Source organism: Opisthocomus hoazin, chromosome 14, assembly GCF_030867145.1.
Source record: "Opisthocomus hoazin isolate bOpiHoa1 chromosome 14, bOpiHoa1.hap1, whole genome shotgun sequence".
Lineage (NCBI taxonomy): Eukaryota > Metazoa > Chordata > Aves > Opisthocomiformes > Opisthocomidae > Opisthocomus > Opisthocomus hoazin.
This window is the reverse complement of record NC_134427.1, coordinates 11,214,639-11,228,406: the sequence shown is the minus strand read 5'-3', so window position 1 is coordinate 11,228,406 and position 13,768 is coordinate 11,214,639. Positions and strand designations below refer to the sequence as shown.

At 65.7% G+C, this 13,768-nt stretch overlaps 3 protein-coding genes across 8 annotated transcripts in view; all 3 read right to left on the bottom strand.

The window, feature by feature from the left end:
* Positions 1-45: 45 nt before the first annotated feature.
* Positions 46-1,669, bottom strand: LOC104335754 (gap junction Cx32.2 protein). The gene is given in 2 exon segments (XM_009941522.2): positions 46-1,234; positions 1,237-1,669. Coding segments are annotated over 2 exon segments (1,044 nt in total). The 5' UTR covers positions 1,307-1,669; the 3' UTR covers positions 46-260.
* A 292-nt stretch (positions 1,670-1,961) lies between these two features.
* Positions 1,962-5,083, bottom strand: GJB1 (gap junction protein beta 1). Of its 2 annotated transcripts, XM_075435705.1 has the most exons (3): positions 4,975-5,057; positions 3,653-3,768; positions 1,962-2,965 (listed from the first exon to the last, which is right to left on the bottom strand). In XM_075435705.1, exon 3 carries the CDS (start codon positions 2,951-2,953, stop codon positions 2,117-2,119), a length of 837 nt encoding a protein of 278 aa, XP_075291820.1. In that variant the 5' UTR covers positions 2,954-2,965; positions 3,653-3,768; positions 4,975-5,057; the 3' UTR covers positions 1,962-2,116. The 2 variants fall into 2 exon arrangements, with proteins under 2 accessions (XP_075291820.1, XP_075291819.1); XM_075435704.1 differs by lacking the exon at positions 3,653-3,768 and having other exon boundaries at positions 4,975-5,083.
* A 3,929-nt stretch (positions 5,084-9,012) lies between these two features.
* NLGN3 (neuroligin 3) overlaps positions 9,013-13,768 on the bottom strand; it is a 42,043-nt gene continuing 37,287 nt past the window's right edge. For 4 of the 5 annotated variants that reach the window (XM_075435174.1, XM_075435173.1, XM_075435175.1 and 1 more), the window contains 2 exons: positions 12,130-12,919; positions 9,013-11,700 (listed from right to left, as the gene is read on the bottom strand). In XM_075435174.1, the coding sequence (XP_075291289.1) occupies positions 10,863-11,700; positions 12,130-12,919 (1,628 nt within the window). In that variant the 3' untranslated portion in view covers positions 9,013-10,862. The remainder of the gene's footprint in view (positions 11,701-12,129; positions 12,920-13,768) is intronic. The other variant, XM_075435176.1, reaches the window with a different exon arrangement.

The window sequence follows — 13,768 nt, the reverse complement described above, 5'->3', positions numbered from 1 at the left end:
CAGAGCAGGAGTCGAGTGAGGTGCAGTGGGTGTTTATTTGCTCCCCCAGGGCTGACATGCCCCTGCCCCAGCCCGACCCTACTCTCAGCCCCTGCTGCTCCCAGGAGCATGGGGAGCAGCCGAGCCGTGTCCCCAGGGCCATGCCCATCTCTCGCACTGGCCGTGGGGTCCATGCCACGAGTCTGGCAGGGCCTGGAGACAGAACCACAACTGTGGCTGCCCATGCGTCACCCATCCCTGAGCATCCAGGCAGGCTACGTTCACACTGCCAGGTCTGCTGCTCGTGTCTTCCTGTGGGACCCGCTGGCCACCCCCAGCCATGCACCCGCCTTCCCCAGGGGTACCAGGCCATGGGGGGTTCTGCCAGCAGCCACAGGGCTGCCACTGCTGGGCAGGGTGACATGGGTGCTGCAGGGCCCCATGGGGCCACCAGGACTGGGCAGGACATGAGACTTGGGGCCTGGCACCTGTCGACACTTGGTGAGACCCAGGTGGTAGATCTCCACCAGGTTGAGCAACAGGGACACGCAGGCCACCCCCAGCATGAAGAGGATGAAGATGGTCTTCTCGGTGGGTCGGGAGATGAAGCAGTTGACAGTGTTGGGGCAGGGCCAGCGGCTGCAGGTGTAGAGGGGCTTCAGCTGGAACCCATACAAGACGTACTGGCCCACAATGAAGCCCACTTCCAAGAGAGCCTTGAAGATGACGTTGCAGAAATACGTCCTCAGGATGGCCCCCCGCATGCAGACCTGTCCCTGCACGTTCCCTGCAGGGAGCCGGGGCTGCCTGGGGCGCTGCCGCCTGGCCCTGCTGCTGGCCCATGCCGCCGCTTGCTGCTGTGCCTTCTCCTCCAGATGCACCAGGTGCAGGATGTGGCCCAGGTATACTAGGCTGGGGGTAGAGACGAAGATGATCTGCAGGACCCAGAAGTGGAGGTGGGAGATGGGGAAGGTGCTGTCGTAGCAGGCATTCTGGCAGCCGGGCTGCTGCGTGTCGCAGGAGAAGCCAGACAGCTCGTCACCCCAGACCCGCTCGGCGGCTGCCCCCAGCACCAGGATGCGGAAGACGAAGAGGACGGTGAGCCAGACCTTGCCCACCACTGTGGAGTGCTCCTGGGCGCTCTCCAGCAGCCTCCCCAGCAGGGTCCAGTCCCCCATGGCACACGCTGCGGTGCCCTGCAAGACAGCCGCCCTCCAGACACGGCCGCCCCATGACCCGCCAAACCATCCCCCCATCCCCCAGCCAGGCGGGCATGCAGGGAGCCAACCCGGGGCTGTCCCTGGAGCATCCCCACCCTGTGTCCCATGGGACCCCCTAACTTGCTGCGGAGAAGGCAGCAGGCGCAAAGGCCTCTGGCAGAAAGCAGCCCCACCACACTGGTGGAGGACACCGTGGTGGCAATCCGGCATGGGGACCCCTCACCGTTGGCGGGCACGTGGGGCAGAGCCCAGTGCTCCCGTGCTGTCAGCTCCGCTCGGCGGGGCAGTGCAGGATGCTGCGAGGCCCCTTCCCGGCTGATCCCCGGCTCCTCGGTGGGGTGTGGACAGGTCCACCCGGCTCCATCCGACAGTCCACCCGACAGCGGGCGTGGGGTTATTGGGGCAGGAGGCAGCTGCGTGCCCCATTGGCTTTTGCTGTGACTGGCAGAAGAAACAGCCACTGGGGAAACTTTTTCCCTCTATTTTTGGTCTGGGCACTTTTCTAAATATATTTGGGGCTGCAGGGTCTGGTGCTGGGGGAGTGCGAGCCCTTGGACACTGCTCAATGCCACACAGGGGTCACTGCTCCTGCATGCCGGCTGCCAGGGCACCGCAGCCATGGCCACAGCCTGGCCCGAGCACTGCAACCACCACAGCCCCTGGTGACACCCACGTGGGCTAGGGTGCAGGGGTGGGCACCCCACACCGGCACCCCAACACCCAGCATGTCCCAGCCAGAGCAGAAAGGAGGGAGGCAGCACCTGAGAATGGAGATTTAATGGCCCGAGATGCCCTCCTGGCCATCCGTGAGGGCCGGACTGGCACCTGAGGGATGCTATCCATGGGACAGGGACAGCACAGGGCCATGGGGCAGCTGTGGGGTGGGGGCAAGGGCTGGACCCCCCAGGGCACTGGCCCTAGCAGGCAGAGCAGCGGTCGCCCTTCTCCTGCAGCCCAGGGTTGCGGCGCAGCATGTCCTTGAGCGAGCCGTCCTGCTCCGTCAGCAGCTGGTTGATCTCATTCTGCTTGTACTCGGAGAGCTTCTGCCCGTAGAAGGAGCCCTTCCCCGACGGGGGATTGGAGTTGTGCTGGCCGCGGCGGGCACAGGCCCGCACCACCAGGTAGACCAGCTCCGCCATGTTGAGGAAGATGCAGATGCTGGAGGTGACCAGCATGAAGACAGTGAAGATAGTCTTCTCAGTGGGCCGTGAGATGAAGCAGTCAACGGTGTTGGGGCAGGGGTAAGCCTCGCACTTGACCAGCCGCACCATCTGGTAGCCTGGGTAGAGCATGTAGAAGATGTACATGAACACAGCCTCAAAGAGCAGCCTGAAGACCACGCTGCAGACGTATGTCCACCACAGCGAACCCGATATGCGCATCTTGTGCTTCTTAACTTCCTCCATATGCTTGGGGTCCCCATGCCCTGTCAGCACCAGCAGCTTCTTCTCCTGGTGCTGCTGGTAGGCCACGTGCATGGCTACGAGGAGGGCTGGTGTGGTGACAAGGATGAGCTGCAGGGCCCACAGACGGATGTGGGAGATGGGGAAGAAGTGGTCATAGCAGACACTGTTGCAGCCGGGCTGCTGGGTGTTGCAGGTAAAGGCAGACTTCTCGTCCCCCCAGACGCTCTCGGCTGCCACCACCAGCACCATTATCCGGAAGATGAAGATGACAGAGAGCCAGATGCGCCCGATGGCGGTGGAGTGGCGGTTCACCCCACTCAGCACTGTGTAGAGGCCGGCCCAGTTCATCGTTCCTCACGTCTGCAGGAGTGAGCAGTGAGAGACGGTGTTAGGCGCGGGAAGGGCCTGTGGCAGACAGCCACCACATCCCCGCCCTGGTGGCAGCAGCCCTGGCAGCAACCAGCTGCTGCAGCCCTGGTAGGTGGACAGCAGGATGGATGGACGGCAGGACAGTAGTGTGGCTCCCGCTGCTGACACAGCTCAGGGCAGCATTTGGCCCAAGCAGGCAGGAGACCGGTTGGCCCTGCAGTGCCCACTGCTCCTGCCCTGCCACCCCACACTGTCACGGGGGTCCTGACCCACGGCTGCCACAGAAGATAGGGGTGAAGCTCCCACACCGCTGCAGGAACCCCCAGTCTGCACCCAGCACTGAGCTCTCTGGCTAGAGATGGAGCCAAAGAGTTCCGCGGGCTCCTCTGCATCAGCAGCTCCCTGCCCTCATCCCCCTGTTCCCTGCAAGAGTGGGGCCAGGGAGCTCCGAGCTGGGGGGACCCGCTGTGCAGCCATGCGTTGTCACTCTCCTAGAGCCATCCCTGCCTGGGGAGCATGGGGTGACCCCGCACCCCAAGCACAGACCTCCACCCTGCTGGGACCACCCGCTGTCACTGAGCAGCCCCAGGAGCTGCTTCCCACCCTAAGCCGTGAGGCCAGAGGCCTGGGACCCACTCTATGGCTGCCCCTGGTGTGAAGGGTCCCGGCGGCGCATACCTGCCGGTGAGGAAGGGTCCTTGCGAGCTGCCCCCAGCAGCCCCTCTAAGGTCTCATGTCTCCCGCAAGAGATCTCTGCTCCGCCTGCCCTCGTCTCTATCCGCCACTGCCCTGCACTGGAAGTCATATGCTGCTTTATAAACTATTTACATACAATGGGGCCTTTATCAGCCCCTGAACAACACACTTTAGCATTCAGATCCAACGCCCTGACTTCCGCCCACCCCGGCTAAACAAAGTGCCTGTGTGCTGCATTCCCACCGCCCAGCCCCGCACCCGCTCCCGCCTCGCCCCGTGCCGCATGGCCCCCCGGCTGCCGGCCGCAGGGTGCTCGTCGCTCTGCCCGGCAGGACCCGCGCCGCCGGCATCACCGGGCTGGGCAGCCACCGGGGGTGCCTGGGGGGGTCCCTTCCCCAGGGGGCATGGCAGCTCCCATCTGCGCGCCCATCCCACAGGAACGGAATGGGGCACCCTGACCGAAGCCAGGGTTTGGCCGCTCCGCAGCGTGGCTCTGAGCAGTCTGTGGGGACTCGTGGGGCTGGGTGCACGGTGCACAGCCCCTGTGGGTCCCGCCGTGCCCTCGAGGCTCTGCTGCCGGGGGGGTTGGTGCCAGAAGCAACGGCTGCCAGGGCACCGGAGCTGCCCTGCTTGCGCCCCGTCCTGCTGGGAACATGGGAAAGAGTCTGGCAGGATGACGCTGGCTGTGCGCTAGCAGGGGCTGCGCTCCATGCTGGGAGCCATGCGCCGCAGGAGCCCTGCTCCTCTCCCGGGAACGGGGCAGGGAGGCCGCTGGTGCTGCCCCACAGCTTGGACATGCTGGTGGGGGCAACAGCCCCTGTGCTCGCAGACCCCACCCGTGCCCATGTCCCTCAGGGCTGGTGTCCCAGCCACACTGTCATGCTGTGCCCCATCCCCACGGGGATGGTGCCATGTCCCTCGGGTTTTGTCACCAGCCACAGGTGGGAAGCAGCACATCCAGTAAAACCTCCCAGCGGGGTGCCTGTAGCATGGTGGGGCAACAGTGCCGTCCCCAAATGCCACCTCCACCCCTCAGCCCAGGGTGCGAGCACCTGGAGCTGCGCAAATGGTGGTGGGCAAAGACCCTCCAGTGAAGCCATGGGGAGGGCAGCTGGTGCCCAGGCCACGTGCTGCTCCTCAGCCCTCTCCCCCCGTGGGGGCCAGCATCCCCTGCTCTGCCCTCCTTGGCCCACAGCCAAGCCCTTCGGTGGCCCCCACCCTGGACACCCCCCCCCCCCGGTGCCCCTCAGCAGGGGGGACGTGTGGTCACCCCCACAGGGGTGCTGTGCCCACCAGGCTCTCACCTCAGCACCAGGACAGGCAAAGTTCGGGGAACGCCGCAACCTCAGCCTCCAGCACGGCACCCTGGACTTTATCCTGCCCTCCGGTGCGTCACCCACCCCCTCCCAAACAGCCTCGCTCCTTCCAGGACTTGCTCCCTGCTAAGTAAACACGGCAGGTGTGTCCAGCCTGCCCTCCCACCACCGAGGCACCCCCCGGCACCCACCGCCGCGGCTGAGCAGCCCCCAGGGACAGCCCAGGGGCCACGGCAGCACCGAGGCAGGGCCAGCCCCCCAGAATGGTCCCCGCGGGAGCTCTGCGGCCCCCTTCGCCGCGCTTCCCCGCTGTGAGCATCCTTCCCGCGACGCCCCCCGCAAGCCAGGCACAGGCACCATGGCGGGGCCACCCTCCCCACCCCGGGGCACGGCTCTGGGCACCCCCAGCACGCACGGCAGCTCGATCAGCTGCTGCGGGCTGCCGGCTGGTCCCCGGGGAGCCACCGACACCCCGGTTTCATGCGTGAGAGTGCAGCCGGCAAACGCAAACAGCCTGTCAACGATTAACCCGGCTAACGGCCCGCCAAGGTCCCGCTGCCCAGCACCCGGCGCGGCCCTGCGACGGGCTGCGACGCGGCGACCCTGGGGCCCGCACTTCGGGGCCCCGAGGAGGGCTGCGGGACCCCTCACCCCATCCCCGGCATGAGGATGGCAGTGCTGCCGCTGTCCCCCGCGTGAGGACGGCAGGGTGGCACTGCAGGGGGGCGACGAGGTGTGGGGGGGGTGTCCCCGCAGCGCGGCGGGGCGGTGGGCAGTGAGGGGCCGGGGATGCCGGGGGTGCGGGGCGGGCGGGGCCGCCCTCGATAAGCCGCTGAGTCAGCAGCGTCCGGTGGGGAGCGGCAGCGGCCGCAGCCGCCGGCACCACCCTGGCCCCGCACCCTGGGACCGGGGGGGCCCTGCCCGGAGCGGGGGGCGGGGCGGGGGCACTGGGGGGTGTCGGGGGACAGACTGGGCGGGGCGGCGTAGTCACGGGCTAGTGGGGCCAGGCTGGGAGGGGCCATTGGGAGGCTCCGGGGAGCGGGCGGGGGGCCGCGGGCAGTGCGGGGCGGGGGTGGTGGTCGCCGCCTCCCCCGAGCAGGCTGCGCCCGGCCGTGGCAGCAGGTGGCGCTGCGGGGCAGGGCCGGGCCGGGGGGCGGCGGGGCCGGGGGCGGCGGGGCCGGGGGGCTGAGACGGGGGGACGGGGGGAGGCGGGGCCGCACCCGCCCGCGGCAGCACCCGCGGGGCTCAACGCGTGTGAATCCACCTCAAAATGTAATAAAAACGATAAAAAACTGGAAAGGGGGAGGAGGAAGCCGGGGCTTTGCTGCCCGGGCCGGTGCCCGCCCCGCGCCCCCCCGGGCGGTGCGGGGAGCACTGGGAGCCCCGGGGACGGGCCGGAGCGCGGCAGCACCCTCGCCCGCCCGGGGCTGCGGCTGAGCCCCGTGCCCGGCCCCGGCCGCCGTTGGCAGAGGCCGGTGGTCGGGACTGGCTGCAAGGAGCGGCCCGCGCTGCCGCGGAGAGCCGTGCTCGGACAGCTGCCCGGTCCGGAACCGCGCTCCTCGTTCATGGCGTTATTCGTGAGGTGAACCTGGTGTCTGAAGGCGCAGTACAGGGCGGGAGGCCGTGCCAAGCCGGTGAGATGGGCAGCGCTGAGGCAGCGTTTGCGTGGCAGGATGGGGGTGACAGCTCGCTGGGGTCAGAGACCTCACAGCCCAGCAGTCTGCGTCGGGATGGGGGGGAAACTGAGCTCCAGCCGTCACCAAAACACCCCCGCTGCAGGGAGGAAAAGGGCTCTCAGCGTCCACCTTGCCCAGCCCCGGGCGGGGGTGGCCCCGTGCGTGGCTCAGCCTCAGCTGCCAGCCCGGACGGCCGCTGCGGCACAGGCTTGGGCTGACGGCAGCATAAGGCGTCCCTGGATCCAGGCTGCTGCCCTCAGAGAGACGAAACCCTCTGGTCTGAGTCTGCCCTGCCAGGAAGGGCATTGGCAGCGGGTGAGCACAGAAATCCTTCGTGCCACTGCAGCACGGAGCAGAGGAGGTTGCAGCACACGGTGTAACAGCTTGTCCTGCCTGCCTGCGGGTCTGCTGCCCTCTGTCCTGGGTCCATCAGGGCTGCGAGGACAACGGCCAGGACGCTGTCCTGGTGATGCCGCTGTACATCCCCTCCCCATGCCAGGGACACCTTTGCGGTTCAGTTCCCTTACGCTTCTCTTTGCCAGCAGCTCTAATCATGTGCCCTGAAGCTGAGGATGTCCCACAGTCATCCCACAGATGTTAACTGCGCATACCCTCCAGGACCCTGTCCCCTGGGCTTTGCCAGGTCTCCAAAGAAATGCTGCTGATGGTCAAGGACACCCCGGACAGATGGCAGGCTCGGAGGTTTTGCAAAGGCAGTAGCATAATAGCAACGTGACCTCTGTCACCAGCTTGCCCTTGGGGTCCTAGCTGGGGTGGCCGTGCTGGCACATGGAGACAGCACACAGCTGGGGCCATGCAAGGATGAGGAGTGGGGACAGAAGGGCAGGGCAAGCCCCTGTTCTGGGCCAGAAAGGCATCTTGCCTTCAAGAGGACACTAGGCTCCGCAGTGTGGGCAGCTGGCAGTGATGCCAGTGTTACCGGGATGGGCAACTGGCTGCCAGGCAGGGCTGGGCCTGCTGCTCACACACGGCGAGGTGAGTGCTGCTGGAGCTGTGCTGTGGAGCACCAGCATTTCCATGGAAACACAACTCTGTGGCCTGATGTGGGCTTTTCATCTTGGTTGCTCTTGCAGCTGGTCACTAAAAAGGGGCATCCAGTGACTGCAAGGGAGGGCCCTGGGACCGCAGCCCTGGGGCTGCTGGGTGGATGACACCAGAGGGGCCAGCAATTGGGGCAGTGCTGGATGGGGCTGTGGGTCAGGGTTCAGGGTGGGCAGGCACCCCCCCTGCCCATAGACCTGAGCCCTCAGGGAGCAGGTCTGCCTGTTGGCATGGAAAAGCCGACGGGAAGGCAGCCCTGTGTTCTGCGTAGGAGTCCCATCGCCCATTGGAGTCCCACTGTGGCTTGGCTCTGCTGCTGCGTGTCCCAGGCATGCCACAGCATCCTTGCCCTTCGCAGCACGGCACGGCACTGTGCTGCATGGTAACCTGCCTGCCTCCGGCACCTTCCACACTCTCTCCATCTGCCCCATGGAGAGGGGCCTGCTGCCACCTCAGGCTGGTGCCCCAGGCCATGCCCATGCTGCCCATCGTGTGCTGCAGCTCCAGAACACAGGGCACAGGCTGGCAGGGGCTGCGGGACCCCCACACTGGGCAGCACCAGAAGCCATGGGGGGCCCCGGCACAGGGCTGGAGCATGGTGCTGAGCAGGATAACATGCCGGTAGCACTGCAGCTGCAAGGGTCCCCCAGGAGAGCAGAGCAGAGCGCCCCATGCAACCCCCCCCGCAGCTCTCGCCTAGCCCCGACCTGCCCCCCCACCCCCCCCCCACCCCCCCGCGGCTCGGGGCCTCGGCCCTGGCTCTGCTGCCTGCACGCTGCCTGGAGGCGATTCAGGCCCCATGCCTGGTTTCCATGGCAACTCCAGTTGAAATTACATTAAAAAGAAATGAAACCAGCAGCTTTTCTGGTTGGCAGGCAGGGGGAGGGGAGCTGGGCTGGGAAAGGTGGGGAGGGGGGAGTTCAGTGGGAGGGGGCTGTGGGGCAGAAGAGGTCCCACATGGGGTCCCAGTGCTGGAGGTGGGGGGCAGCCGGGCTGGGGGCATTCGGAGACCCTCCACACTGTGGCACCCGGTGTTGGTAATCCTGAGTTGCATGGTGCTGGCTTGCATGTGTGCTGTACTGGGGGTCCAGCACTGCGACCTGGTGCGGTGATACTGGGGTCCTCCCACTGCCTCTGCGGGTTGGGTGCCAGGGACATGGGGACTGCTCGGACCCTCTGCCAGCAGGCACAGCCATGGCCGGGGTGGCTCTGAGCCAGCACAGGGCACCCCATCCAGCCTGGGAGCCCCTGGCCCCTGCGCGCTGCAAGAAGAGGCGGGACACACCACTATTAAAAATATCACTTCTGTTTTATTTGGAATTTGTTACTCTGCGCGGGTGACAGGGTATAAATACATTCTCCAACGAGCATCCTCACCCTCAGCCCAGCCCAGGGGCGGGGGCCGGGGCAGGGTGCGGGGCTGGGGGTGCGCTGGGCCCAGGCAGTAGGGCCAGCCGGCACCGGTGCGTCACGGCTGCCAGCACGGGCAGCGTCTGCCAGCCGGACCGTCTTGCGCGGGGACGAGGTACAGTGTCCCCGCGAGGACCCGTCCCTTCCTCCTGCCTCCCCAGGTGCCAGCGCCCACCATGGAGGGCTGAGACTGGGGTGCCCCATGTGGGCTCCCGGGCAGCTCCTTCTCCACGCCCGGCTGCACTGAAGCCCCTCACCGTGAGCCCCGGTACCCGCAGCTGCGTGCGGTTCGGTGGCTGCCACCAGCCCAGCGGGTGCCCCAGCCCCGGGACGGGTGCCCCAGTCCCACGCAGGCTGCATCACTCGCAGCGGCCCCGCTTGAGCAGCCCCTGCCCAGGCGTCTGTCCTGGCCGCACACACAAGATGCCAGAGCTGGGGTCACCCCGCGAGGGGGGAAAGGGCCCGGCGGGGACGAGGTGGGAGGCCAAATTGCTGCCCAGCCCTGCCACAGACTGCAAACCGCGGGCTCTGCAGGCAGGGAGGGCACAGCCTGGCCCGGGGCAGTGGCGAAGGGACGTGGGACGCTCCCGGGGGAGCAGGGCAGGGTGGGGAGCACTGGGACGCGGTGCTGGGGAGGGCGGGGGGCTGCCCTGGGTCGATGGGGTGGGCGGATGGGGCTCATAGCGGGCGGTGCCCAGGCGGGGCAGTGGGTTGCACTGGGTGGTGGTGGCAGTGGGGTAGGCCGGGGCAGGGGGTGCCGTCGGGTGGGCTATTTGGCTGAGATACGTGGGCATGGGCGAGAGGGGAGGGAGAATATAAAAAATACAAAAGAGCGCAGCCCTGCGGTGCAGGAGGCAGGGCCCTGCGGGGTACCTGGCCGCGGCTGGCAGGGGCTGCGGGGGGGCCCGCACCGTGCGCACACGCTGGCTTCTAACTGGCTTTTTATTTTATATCAAGAACACTTGGTTTTAAAATCTTTACAAAGGACAAAACGCGGCGACTCCGTTAGTGTGTAAAGAACTAAAGATCTGCTTAAAAAACGTCTCTGCAAAGAGAAACGACTGACACAAAAGAGATTCTCTGCAGCGCAAAGAGGGGGCAGAGGTGCCAAGTCTCCAGCCCGGGGCCCCGGAGTCCCCGGGGTCCCCGAGCGCCAGCACCAGCCCCAGCGCCCACACCCAGCACGAGGCCGGGTCCCCAGACCCTGCCCGCTCCTTCTGCCTGTAGCACCATGGCCCGGGGCCGCTTCTCGACACAGCGAGGGAGCCTTTTCCAGGGCACTCTGGATGCCAAGCCGCCTGTGGATGCCCAGCCCTGCTCGTCGTCAGTCCCGGGGTGCTCAGCAGGCGGAGCGCTGGGGATGCGATCACCCCACGGGGAGGCACAGCCCCACTGCCAGCGGAGTCTCCCTTGCCCGCCCGCACCAGTGCACAGGCACAGGGGCTACGCTGTGTCCCCCCTGCACCTCACCAACACCCCGGGGCGACCCTCTGGCCAGGAGCCGGGAGAGTCAAAGCACTTCTCATAAGTTAGACAGGAAAAAAAGAAAGCGCCGGGGCGAGAGTGGGGCACCCGGCTGGGCCAGGATCCCCCAGGTCTCCGGGCTCGGTGCCACACCGTCCATGGGCGCTGCCCCTTCATCCGGAGGCTCCGTCAGCGCCATTGGTCCCTCTGCCAGTGTCTGTGTGCGTGTGCGTGCGTGCATGCGTGTGTGCCGGCGGCGGGCAGCTATACCCTGGTGGTGGAGTGTGAGTGCGGGAGCCCCGTGCTGTTGAAGCCGGCGGTGAAAGTGTTGTAGGGGTGCAGGGTCTGCAGCCCCACCAGCGAGTTGGGGATCATGGTGATGGTGTTGGGGGTCATGAGCGGGATGTCGTCCGGAGAGCGGCGCAAGGTGAGGGTGTAGTCGGGCAGAGCGGCCAGGCGCAGGGCATCATGAGGTGGCACAGCCTCGCACTCGTGGTGCCCCTGGCTCACCTGCAAGGAGGGCATCTCCTCGTCGGGCGCATGGGCGATGTCATTGGCAGTGCCACGCTGGGGGCTGGGCTGCCGGTGCATGTCCTGCCGGCGCTTGTCCTTGCGGTAGTAGAGGGCAGCGAAGGCCAGCACGTTGAGGAAGAGGAGGGACGCGCCCACGGCAATGGTGACGCTTAGCTCGGTGGAGTAGTCGCGGGGGCTCTCAAGCAGGGTGCCCGCCTCCTGCTCTGGGGTCCACTTTTCCTTGCTGTTCTCACTGTTGTAGGCAGGCGAGATGGCAGGGCGCTTGGTCGTCCAGATCTTGCCGTTGGGCCGGCGGGTGATGTGGGAGTTCTGCGTGGTGTCGGGTGGTGGCACTTTGGTGGTGGTGGAGGTGTAGTGGAACATATCATGCAGGTTGTACAAATGGGGGACCAGGTGCTTCCAGAAAGCCACCTTGGTGGCCCGGTAATGGTCACGTACCCGTGGCTTTAGCCCGATGTGCAGGTACAGCTGGTCACGGGGGTTGTACTTGGACCAGGCCACCTCCTCAAACCGATTGGCCTTGGTGTGAATGAACTTGGTGTCCTGGGGAACAGGCTTGTTGGGGTCCCTGTGAAACACAGGCAAAACAGAGCTAGCACTGGGAAAAGCCAGAGAGGCAAGGAGGCGGAGCTGGATGCAGAGATGAAGGCTGGGCACACCTTTGCCAGTAGTGGCACAGAGTGGGCTGGCAAAAGTTCTGCGTGGCTGGGCAGCAACCCAACCCTGGGTCAAGTCTCACCCATGATAACCATGGTCAACCAACCTCCCCACCCCTGCACTTGGCTGGGTCCTGTCCTCGGGCCTGGCCATGCTTTCAGCTTCTTGATGTGTGGTTGATGCCCTGACCCCAGTGAAGGTGCAGCACACAGACCTCTGGCCATGGGAGGCTCCCACACCAGGCGTGACACCCCTCCCCCCCCTCCCCCCCAGCATGATCCCAAGGGGTGCAGCTGCAGTGAGTGGAGACACCCCATGCACAGCACCCATCCTCACTCACCCTGTCTTGGCAAAGTTGGTCCAGTAGGTCATCACCACAGCACTGAGCATGACGTCGTTCTTGGAGAAGTTGCAGGGAAAGAGGTCTGTGGGGCCAATCATAGGGATCCCGAACACGTAAGGCACCTCGTCCCCGTGGGCCGCGTCAGACCACGCAGGCTTCATCAGGCTCTGGCAGTGGTGGTAGAAGGCATAGAAGTAGGTGGGGGAGCCATAGCGAGCGTGCAGGTCAGCCGTCACCACCGACGGCTCTACCCACTGGTGATCAGTGAAAAGAGCCACCAGAGTCTTGCGACGTGTCTCAGGGTTGTCCCTGTCGGCCCAGTCCGTGTACATGAACTTGATAGTCTCTCGCAAGGTGTCCTTGCCCTCGGGGTAGCCATACAGGTTGTCTACAAAGTTGGAGACCGAGTAGTCAAAGTCACTGCCCGAGACACCGTCCTCAGGGTCCACCACACCCTCCACAAATTTCAGCCCCTCACCCTGGTTGACCCCCAGCATGATATCATAGTTGAGGAACTCGCCCTGCTCCATCAGGATCTCTGGGTCATCCGGGATCACATCCCCATCAATGACTGGCCCAAAGGCCACATGGTAGCGAGCTGGCTGGATGTCTTGCTCCACCAGCTCCTTGGCACTCTTCTGCCGCAGGCAGTCCACCATGTCCACCGTGTCCAGCACATTGCAGCCCACTTTGTCAGCCAGCATACTGGTGTACTTCACGGGCTGGTAGTTCACCGCCCAGCTGGAGAGTGCAGAGCCGCTCTGGATGATGGCTCTCTGGAAGAGACCTGGAAGACAGGCAAGGAGCGGAGGAAGTTCACAGTGGCATGAGCAGCATTCCAACACCCCAGTGCCGCAGTGCAGGATGCAGCCTGGCGAAGGCATCGATGTCCTTGGACCCTGGCAAGGACCCAGCACTGCAGCCCCTGTCTGGCCTTGACCCGGGCTGTGATGCCTGCTGAGCCAGGCTCACATGGCGGGTCTCAGCTCAGGGCCAGCACGAGGGTGGTGAGATGACAGCCGGGCATGCAGCGGATGCTCCTGGTGGTAACCAAGAGCTGCTGTGCTCCCCGAAGACCCCATTGCAGGGGATGGCCTGGCATCCCTCTGTCCCGGTGCGGGGAGGACAGGGGCCAGGGCTGCATCACAGCCTAGTCTCTCTGAGCAGCCCGCGCCGTCCCAGCCACCCCAAGGACGTGTTGCCTGAGCCCCTGGGGGCACACGCTGCCCCCAGCTCAGCACTGTCCTTGAACCCAGGGCAGCACTGCTTCAAGGAGCGTCCAGGCTGCAGGCTGGCAGCAGTGGGAGGGTTAATGTCTGTTTGGGGACACTTAACCCTGCATGTCCCACCCCGTCGCTTTGTCAGGGTCCCCCTCGCCCCCCTCCCTGCTGCTTCCTGCCCAGCTGGGGCTGCTCGGTGCCAATCCAGCCCCGCAGGAGCACACTGCCAGATGCACAAAGAGGGCCTTTCTGCCACTGGGAACACAGAGGGAGTGGACTTTCGCCCTGGAAAATGGGGCCACAAAGGCCCTGGCCCAGGCAGAGGAATGCGTGGCTGCGCTCCAGCCCCATGTCAATGGCGCTTGTGCTCAGAATACAAAGGGCGGCGAGGAAGCGGAGCCTCCGGGGCGGTGAAA